Source organism: Physcomitrium patens, chromosome 25 (assembly GCF_059467195.1).
Source record: "Physcomitrium patens ecotype Gransden chromosome 25, ASM5946719v1, whole genome shotgun sequence".
Classification (NCBI taxonomy): Eukaryota; Viridiplantae; Streptophyta; class Bryopsida; order Funariales; family Funariaceae; genus Physcomitrium; species Physcomitrium patens.
In genome coordinates, this window is record NC_143434.1 from 13,923,145 (window position 1) to 13,933,492 (window position 10,348).

The following is a 10,348-nucleotide window of genomic DNA, read 5'->3' on the forward strand; positions in this document are numbered from 1 at the left end:
CGAACACGAGGAATGACTAGTTGCTTAAGCGTTCATGTTAGGGTCACACAATCAATTACCTCCTGAATGTATCGTCTCTATTTCCAATATCTGAACACACAAGGAAACTATAATCTCCTCCTTCACCTTATTAGTCTCTTCCTTACTGCAATTCAGTCATATCAATAACTGCTATTTCTACCAATATATTCACCCTCATAATCTCCAACTGTAATACTACACCCTCATGGCTTTCAGCACACAATTATCCTCATTTCAATCACTGGAATTCTTCACACAGAACTGCCATTCACATTATGGTGTTTCACACAAATACAGACTCATTCTCTCTGTTGAACTACAATCAGATTTCAACATTCAATCTTTCTTCTTCTCAAATAATACCAATCACATTTCCATTCCATAATTCACTTCACAATATTCAGAAACTCTCAATCTTCTTATTCAAAGAAAATAACAAACAAAAAAAAAGAGGTAGCACCAAGCTTACCCCGGCTCACAACTATCATAGCAATGGCCCTCGGCTCATGACTATCACAGTCTGGCACCTTAATTAACTTCTACAATTCCTATATATTTTCCCCTGATTCTCTAGATTCTAACCGTAATTCTATAATTAACCGCTTTTAAGAACTAAATCACTCATTCATCCTCCTGAATTTCCTATTATATGGATTATTTATATATTTTACCAATATCTTTCAAAAATGAATTAATATCTATTCTACACCTATCAATTTACTACAAACATATCTAAAGTCAAATATGCATCTATGAAGCTTCTAAAAGGCTTTGCTACAAGCTAATATTAAATATATTTATATTTATATTCTATTTAATACTTCTTATCCGGATAAATATGTATGTCCAAGACACATTGAATAAGAAAAGACATAATGTTATTTAGAAATATTGTGCTTATATTATAAAGAATCTAGGTGCATTATCAAATATTTTCTAAAAAAATAATGCAATCAAAAATTGTAGAGTATAATTGTTAAAGAGGACAATGTATTAAAAAATAAGTTTTTTCTAGTATAATAAAAATCATGTAGTTAAAATTTTATACAACATCTAGTAAAGTTTATATTATTTCTTTAGATTTTCTACCTTATTTTATAATAGATGTTTATTTAGAACCAAAATATTACAAACCTCTTACTTTGTTAGATTTATAAGCTTTAGACTATTTTATAGACAAAGACTTCATTAAAAAGTAAAAAATAACCTTTTTTAAGAAAACTAAGCCTATACATATAAAAATTATAGATGGTCATTTTTTATCTTTTAGAGATATTATTTATAAAAAAAAAAAAATTAGATGTAATAACTAATAGTTATAATATCTTAGTAATATTTAATATTATTAGATTTATTTCTAATCTAGTCATTTTAGATTTATTATAGCTACAAAAGAATAATCTTTAAATAAACAAGATTTTTTATAATAGCTATTTTTATATCATAATCTATTTTTTTTTATTTAAGAAAAAAATTATAATTATAATATATCTAATTTATAATATCACATCAATTTGTAATAGTAAAAAGACTTTAAGAGGCATTTGAAGTTAGTATAAGAATTATTAAAATATTTTTTAGAAAAAAATTATAAATTTTCTTTTAAAACATTATGCTTATGATTGCTCAAATAATCTTCAAGAAGAAATTTAACTACTACTTAGACAAATTTATAGCTTATTACAAAAGAAATTAGATTCACTCAAAGTGTATATTGAAAAGAACTTGGCTAAGAATTACATATGCCATTCAAATTTTCCAACAAGAGCTTTTATTCTTTTTGTGAAGAAAAAATATAGATCACTATAGATGTATGTAGATTATTAAAGATTTAATAAGATCGCCATTAAAAATAAGTATCTTCTATCTTTGATATCTTGACTTTTTGATTAATTGATTCAAGTATAGATCTACAATCTAATACATATCAAATGAGGAGATAAATGGAAGATTTCATTTTAAATTAAGTATGGAGCTTTTGAATATAATATCATGTCTTTTAAACTTATAAATACACTAATTTCTTTCCAGCATCTTATGAATGATTTTTTTATTTGTTATTTATGTATCTTAATTTATTCAAAGAATGCAAAAGTGTATAAACTTCATATTTATTGTGTATTATAAAAAATCAGAAATACATAAGTATATACCAAGACAAAGAAGTATATATTTTACATACTTAAGTTAACATCTTAGAATACATCATTTTAAATTGATAATATTTCTTTTATTAGTTCAAATATAAAATATTATATTGTCTTATTTAGCTAAAACTTTGAAAAAGGTGACAAACAAACTTGCCATGATCAATTACAAGATCAATTATAAGATCTACAACAAAAAACCTCTTGCAATTCTGCATTCATTTCAAGAATATTGCTTTTATCTAAAAGACACTTATAGCCAAGTGGTTGTTTATATAGATCAGAAGAACCTCACATATTTTATACCTACCTTTAAGCTACTTATATTCAAAAAATTCTATTATCAAATAATCACTAAGTACTAAAAAATATCTTTTTAAAAATAGGATATACAAAAATATTGAGGCACTAAATCTTCAATGATAAAGAATAACTTGCAATTCTCACTCAACAAGACCAAGGAAAAGATCAATCATAACATAATAACTTCATATTCATATATACTATTAGAAGCACCACCTCTCGCTAAAAGCACCATTTATATAAAGATAAAATTTACACTTCAATCTACATTAGAAGATTGTCTCAATTAGATTTTCTTGTAAGTGGTGGTTTTGTTCTTTCTTAAAGTTTAAGATTAGTATTAGTTTTTTGATAATATAAAAATATTCAAGTTTTTAAAGTTTTTATAATTTTTTTTATACTACTCTAAAATTCTATTGAAACCTCTATTTATATAAAGTATTTATGTTTCATGTAAAAAATACAAATCTTTTTTAATAATTTTCATAAATGAATCAAGATTCATTGCTAGTTTTTTAAATTAAGTCATGAATTAATCTTTCCTAATTTCTACTTAATTTTAAGATTTTATAATTCAAACTAAAAAAAAATATATTATTAGGTTTAATAAATGTTTAATGATCTTAAAAATAAAGATGGATATTCCATCACATATCACCATTTTTAATGATTTAATCTCTTTTAAAATATTTTTAAATGTGAATAGTTGTTTGTCAATGAATTCCATTGGAATTGGTCAAATCTTCTTTGATGGTATTTATTTTTATTATATAACAAAGTCTTTATCCAAATATTAATATTAATTAGGATTTAAAAGGTTTTATAAGTTATAAGAGTCTTATAAAATAAAATATTTTCAAAATAGAATATTAGTAAGTCTTAGAGATAATTATTACAATCAATTTAATATTTTTATCTTTTTTTTAATAAATTTTATTAAATTCTTACGACCAGGTTTTAAAATAATCTTTTATTTATTTTTATTCTTTATTATAAATTTAGAAATAATAGTTATTACTTAGAAGAAGCATGAAAAAAATTATAATTTTTTGGAAATTATTTTTTTAAATAATAATAATAATAATTTTTTTTTTTGCCACAAAAAATCACCAAGGTATGAAAAAAAAATTTAATTTCATTTTAGCTTCTTAGAAATATTAAAAAATAATTATAGAATTTACTGAAAATTGTAGTAGCTTTTGAATAAATTTTACAGATTTTTATCAAAAGATATAAATTTATAATAAATTAATCACTTCTTTATATGAATTATTTTAGCATTAACAATGATATTCAAAACAAAAAGCTCAAAATAAAACCCTAACCATTAGATTGGTATGTTAGGAAGAACATGAAAGCGTTGAATTTACTTTTATGATTTGAATTGTTAAAAAATATAATTTCAAGTATAATCTATTATTAAGAATAAGTAAAATAATTAAATCATATTTTTATGAAATAATAATATTTTATCAATTAATTATGTTATTTTCACCTGTAAGAAATGTCAACAACTTGACAATTAAAATATTCAATAAATAATAATTAATTTCTAAAACAATATTTTTTCTTAGGTTATGGAAACCATATGATCCACATCATGATAAATGAAATGCATTATACAGATTTCAAACTCCTCAAAAATTATTTCCTGTACATATTTATTAGTAACAATCAACACATCCTCTTGCTAAACCTTAATACAAAAAGCATTTTCACCACCACATACAATGCTTTAGAAATGTCAGCATTGGTCCATAAATCACAACAAAATAAATCAAACATAACATGAAAGAATTCTTTCATCTTCTCTCGAAAATCCATGTCAAAAGATATTTCATTTGTGCAACACGGAAGCATGGCCTCGGAAATCTTGCCAGCTCTAAAGGCACGGTCGTAGGTACTCGAGTCCAGAACGTATGACCGCGAACACATGCAGAATGTCCACCGTCCACAAACACGCCTCGAAATCGTCGCCGTCCGTTACCTTCAATAGTCGTCTCGGGATCAGCACTGGGGTGAGCAACAGAACACAATCGATGAGACTGATTATTTTTATTGGCGGTGAAGGAATCACACTTTTTTTCACCTAATGTACAAAGTGAGCACCCATTTTCTGTTTCTCTGCCTTCTTTTCTGTTGAGTTTTTCGCCATTTTGTGATACTGGACCCATGGTCTTGAGCTTTAGCATCGACTCCTGCACGGCGTGCTTGTTCTGTTTTCTGCGTGAGATACATGAAGCTGCAAATTACTTGTTGCAACTATGATCTGGGATGTTGTAAGAACACTTCGAGACTCTTGTGAACCAAATTTGATCGGCATCGTAGGAACCAGCGATGGCACGCGCAACTCGTCACCTGGAGAAGCTGCTCAGAGCGCTTCAGGTACGCATTCAAAGGCCCATTACCACACATATGCCTACTCCAAGCCATCGTCTCTCCCGTTCCTACGAATGGGTGCAGGTTACTGTGCATGACTGGTGAGACAAATCTGGTTATTGCTTTTTAAAAAATATTAGGGTAGTTGGGAGTTTAAGGGATTGGACTTGAATTCGATTGTGCAGACTGACTCGACGCAAGGAGTCTGCCAGGCGCCTTCGAATGACCTTGTTGATCCACCCACATCCGATCAATCACGAGATTGTGTACGTCGTCATTCTCCCTGTCGTGATCTGAGTTCCGTAAGCCAGAAGTACTTTGATCAGTTCGTCCTACGAGTAAGACCATTTCTGTTCATCGTTACAGGGATCGACAGGCGTCCCTGAGAACGAGACTTTGCGACGGTCGCAGGCATCCTTGTTCTCAAGTTCCGAATCTGAGGATGTTTCCACTTCATCTGGTGGCGATGGGACAAGTAAAATTGATTATTTCCCTCCGTCGTTTACGAGAAAAAGTTCTTTGGGTTGGGCATGTTGTTTATTTTGAGAAAACGAGCAATCATGTAAACAATGCTGGCGTCGTTGCGAGAGATTTGGTTTATGGTCTATAGAGGTCATTCTCGCAGGGTATTATCGTGAGGAAACTGCAAGGTTGGTGCAGCAGCTGGGGGACAGCCGCGTCCAAGTGGCAACTCTGGAAGCCCAAATCGTGTTTCTTACGAATAAATTGGAAGAACAGGAGACTCTGGACTCTTGTTACATTCGCAGGTAAGATATCGAGATCGCCATTTGTTAGGGTTCGTAGAACACTACACCATGGGAAGCCTTTGTGATCAATGTTCGTCATCCGAAGAGTCAAGATTATTATTCTTAATTGAATTTCTGATTGTTGAGTTTCAGATTGGAAGACGAGGTGGTTCGATTGGAAGAGACGGTTAAGATTGATATGTACAATTTAGAACGACGTCAAAGTCAGGTATGAAATAAGCAGTAGAACAGTGCTTATAAACCACTTCTCGACATCACCTCCCCATGTTCTCATTCTTACAGTTGAAATCACCGAAAACAGTTCTTAATAATGAGGTTTAGCAATTGATTCATCGCTGTTGAAATTAGTTCAAGTATTCGAGGACGTGATTACTTTCATTCTTACATGTAAAAGTATCCACGTGAGACTGGTGCAGATTGAGAAAGGAATGCCTTCGTTGGAGGAGCAATTAAAAACAATCAAGGACTCTCTTCATGACTTTAACGTCTCTGAGCCGTTGTATGAGCTAAATTGAATCTTTGGCCTCTGATTTTTATGTAATTTTTGTAAATATTTAGGACCTACAGAAAACTTTTCCAGTGTAGAGGAAAATGTTTCTAATAGACTATCATTCGAAGCAGGTACATGGAGCTTAAGGCCATTCCAGAGCACCGAAAGAATTCGAGAGAGCATATTCTGATCATGGCATATGAGAAGTGTCTACGTGACCGGGAAGAAATAGAGGAGCTCCGGAAGACGCGAGACACTTCCAGGTATGTCCTGCGTAATTAATCTCATTCGGTGTGTGCGGTGCTTTGACTGTAGAGCCTTCAGGTTTGAAAAATTTAGAAAGAAATCCAACACTATTTTTTTATTGCAAGTCTTTCCCTTTCTGCTGGGGTGGTCTCGAAAAAATGAGAATGAATTATGCAACGCAGGAACTTACGGGCATGGGTACTTAAAATAACTTCAGACGGGGGCATACACCGAGTGTGTTGATTATTAGGACGACGCACAGCTGAACCAACACAATGCAGGGAGGCTTTGACACGAGCAAATGATGAAGTGCAGAGGCTAACGCGTGAGTTGCAAAGAGATGCTGCAAATCATGCCACTGAACGCCGTGATTATGAGCTAGATTTGTGTGCCAATGCTGCACGATTGGAGCGTCTGGAAGCCGAGCATCGCGACTCTCTTGTGCAGATTGAGGTTTTGAATGCTAAAGGTGCTTTGTTTGATGAGGTATAGATTGCTTAAAAATATTACCAACCTTTCATTGTGGTGTTGATATCCGGTAGCGGCTCAGGTGTTGTGGAACCAATTTTTTTTTTTAAATCAATCAATCAATCTGGAGGCTCAAGTGAGGGGGTTTGTGGCAGGTGCAAGCCAAATTGGAGAATCTGGAACGAAGTAACCTTGGTGAAGAGAACCAGAGGGAAGTAATGACAGCAGCTCTGCAAGTAGCCATTCAAGAGAAGGAAAGAATACTTGATTCCATGAAGGAGAAAGAGCACACCTTGGATCTACTGAGCATGGATAAAGTCAGTTCCTACCCAGTCTCTTGAAAACATTGTCATGTGTCCCAAGAGAAAAGGTGGTTCTAGTACTGATGTTATTTCCTTTCTTCTAACAGATATATTTGAGTAAAGAGATCCAGCGCCAGGCAGAGCAAATTAAAAAATCAGAGACTGAACTGGAGAGGCAGCAAGAGAAATTGCGAGAAGTCAAGCGCTCCCGCTCAGAGCTATACAACAAGTTTCTCGTGGAAAAGGACTCTCAACTTGCTATTAAACAGCGTCTTCAGGTCATCTTCAGGTTCATAAGGAGATTGGTTGACATGGCAGAGTAGGACATAATCATGTCCTATTTATTACTAAACTTGTTAACAAAATTGAATCCTATAAAGGCGTGGACTGGTGTGTGTACTGGTATACTTTGGGGAGTCTTTTCATTAAAAAACTCATGACCTGCATATGCTATTTTCAGGCTGAGATTGCGCGAATAGAAGAGGGGAAGAATCAAGAAGTTGAACAAATCCGCAAGGAGGCCAAGGCGACTGCTGATGAAAAAGTTCGGTGTGTAGCATTGTCTCATTTTTGGATTGATTGGAGTGATTCTGCAGGTGTTATCTTCAGAAGATGAATTTTATAAGAATTTTTGTGAAATTCACCGATTTGATGCCCAACATAAATGAATGGAAGTGACACTGCCTATGTAGTTAAAATGATAATTTGTGCCTGAGGAAGTGAGGTTTTCGAATGTTTCTATCTTGTGCAACCAGTGTTTACTTGACTATTGATCCACTTGGATGACATTCACAGGACATTTCGAGAAATGAGAGATGAAGCAATGACGGCCACTGAGATGTGCCGTTCTGAATTGCGAGATAGTAAAGCAGCTTATGATGAGCTTCTTTTGAAGTAAGTTTCTGCATATCCTTCTACAGGATGATAAACTCTCTTTCATTTTCTTCATACGCGATTTAACATATTACTCATCATTTCCCCCCAAAGTCTTCAGCCATGCTTCATTTGAAATGGTCGAAATTCCCTTTTTGCAGGTTTCGAGAGCTTCACAGAGTATCAGAGTTAAAGGAGACGGAAAGTCGTGGCAATTTGAAAGTGGCAAATTTTGAGCTGGACCGTCTGAAAGTTCTTCTTGAAGAGACGAAGGATGCCCTTGTTCAGATAAAACTCGAGAACGAGACCTGGGCAGCTAAAATTCAGGTTTCCCAATCTTGACACCACCACTTCTAGTCGACGCGAATTATGCACAGATCATGCAATACTTGTACAGTTCAACACTCCATATTGAACCGCCGACCAACAAAAAAAAAATCCTGAAACGGCTCTCTGACCATAGACATGCGGCATTTTGCAATTTTTTTCTTGGCAGATCATCAAGCAAGTTTTTTGAAATCACCCTTTTATTGCAAACTTGTGGTTCACAAACTGTTATCATCATGTCTCTTAGATTCTCAAAGAGAAGGTTAAAGAAGAAAAGAACGGACCTCTGGAGGAACTCAAGTATGAGCTTGAGAAGCAAGTTTCTGAGCTAAAGGAGGAGTTGCGGTGTACTCGAGCCCAACTTGTGGTTTATCAGGAGGAGAAGAATGACCAAGTAGAGGCTTATAAGAAGGAGAAGGACGCTAAATGTGAGGCCTGTCAGAGTAGGAAAGATGCTCAACTTGATATTAATCAGATCGGGAGAATTTCTCAACCCCACGTCCCTGACAAAGAGGAGGAGGCTATGTCTTCATCTCCAAGGTATCAATGTCTTGAAGGTAAGTCCAGCATGAAGTGTTCATCGGTCTCAAGGAAACAGATCAATGAAGAAGACCTGCCCGAGTCTTTGTGGATCCCAATCCAAGAGGAGAAGAAAGCTAAGCACTCATCGGCATCGAGGTACGAGGATTGTAAAGAGAGCGAGAAGCCCATGTCCGTCTCGATCTCACTGCTCAAGAGTTGTGAGGCCGCGAAGGAAAAGCTCTTCTCAGCCTCGAAAATCAAAGCTACTGAAAGTCATGAGGCCAAGTCACGAGGACTCTTCCAACAAAATCAGCAATTAGAAGAACAACTCAGGTAATTAGCTAGCCAACAGTACAAACTTTGAAGTGCACTGCCTCGTATGGCAGTTTATGACTTTAGCATGCACAATCATCAAGGCTGTACTTACGATGGTATTACACATGATGTCTCGCACCACTAGACAATGACACTGAAGCTTACATAACGAGATCGAATCTGTCCATCCTTTTTGTACTATGACTTGTATGGATAGTATTTTCATTTTCACGGATGAGATTTTAATTTTTGTTTTGAAACAAAAACCAGGGCTGTCACTGAGGAGAAAAATAGGGTTACGAACCGTTTGCAATCAGTACAAGACGACATCAGGAAACTGCTGCGCGCACGGGGTTCTGTGGAGCAGCTTCAAAGCATGCTGAAAGAGAAGGGAGTGTTTACAGGTGCTGGGTATCAGTGGAAAACTATCACCTCTTCAGAAAGTAGTCTAAAAGCTGTCAAGAAGGCATCACCCAAGATATCACCCTAGATCTGTTATTTGGATCGTAGTGCAACTCCCATCTAGGAGAATACCCAGGTCCAATCCATGGCGTTGCATGCTCGTCTTCTGAGGCCAGATTGAACACGTCGGATTGGCTCGTCACACTGTCAATCTGAAATCGTCCATTCACTGGACATATCAATCAGTCAAGGCAGAATGCAAATCTGAACATCATTGATGGTTCTCTTTATGAAAGTGTCATTCTGACGAGAGGTTTTCATTACTGAAAAAGTGGAAGAGATGGCATGACATGTTGAAATGCGTCATTCCGAGTTTGGGGTTCAGGGTTTACAATGTGCAACTTCATGATCGTAACCAATTCAATCCTTCATGACCAGATTTAAGAAGACAAACTCAATCTTTCAGCTGCATTAAATCGCTTTTTTTGATCTTACTTACTAATTAAACTACTTGAAAAAAATGTAAAACAGCCGACAGTTTTTGTGTCAACGAAATCATTCCAATTTTTGTTGACAAATAGCAGGCTCAGTTAGACTTCCTGATCTTTCCTTAGAAAGAGACTCTTATTTTGCGATAGTAGATGGATCTATGAAGCCAAACTGTTCCGGAATTTTTGCATTGAGCTACACGATACTTGCATGCTTTTCATCGAAAATCAGTCCCCATGAATGAAGAAGATACGCAATACCTGCTTGGTTCCGACCACAGAATTAGGCCCCTCTGGA

The 10,348-nt window shown here is 34.5% G+C and overlaps 1 protein-coding gene across 1 annotated transcript; it reads left to right on the forward strand.

Moving 5' to 3' along the window:
- The first annotated feature begins 3,623 nt into the window (after positions 1–3,623).
- Positions 3,624–9,857, forward strand: LOC112277251 (uncharacterized). Its single transcript, XM_090247640.1, has 16 exons — positions 3,624–4,572; positions 4,800–4,856; positions 5,036–5,116; positions 5,217–5,325; positions 5,476–5,617; positions 5,750–5,825; positions 6,034–6,116; positions 6,239–6,370; positions 6,635–6,839; positions 6,977–7,138; positions 7,231–7,401; positions 7,584–7,672; positions 7,919–8,017; positions 8,158–8,323; positions 8,571–9,178; positions 9,431–9,857. The coding sequence occupies exons 1-16, from the start codon at positions 4,564–4,566 to the stop codon at positions 9,648–9,650; spliced, it is 2,409 nt and encodes an 802-aa protein (XP_090103766.1). The 5' UTR covers positions 3,624–4,563; the 3' UTR covers positions 9,651–9,857.
- The last annotated feature ends 491 nt before the right edge of the window (positions 9,858–10,348 follow it).

What these genes read in the sequence shown, in the direction of transcription:
- LOC112277251 (XM_090247640.1), top strand. An exon ending in AGCTGCTCAGAGCGCTTCAG is followed by an intron (nt 4,857 to 5,035) that starts GTACGCATTCAA and finishes TCGATTGTGCAG; the next exon opens with ACTGACTCGACGCAAGGAGT. An exon ending in CAATTAGAAGAACAACTCAG is followed by an intron (nt 9,179 to 9,430) that starts GTAATTAGCTAG and finishes AACAAAAACCAG; the next exon opens with GGCTGTCACTGAGGAGAAAA.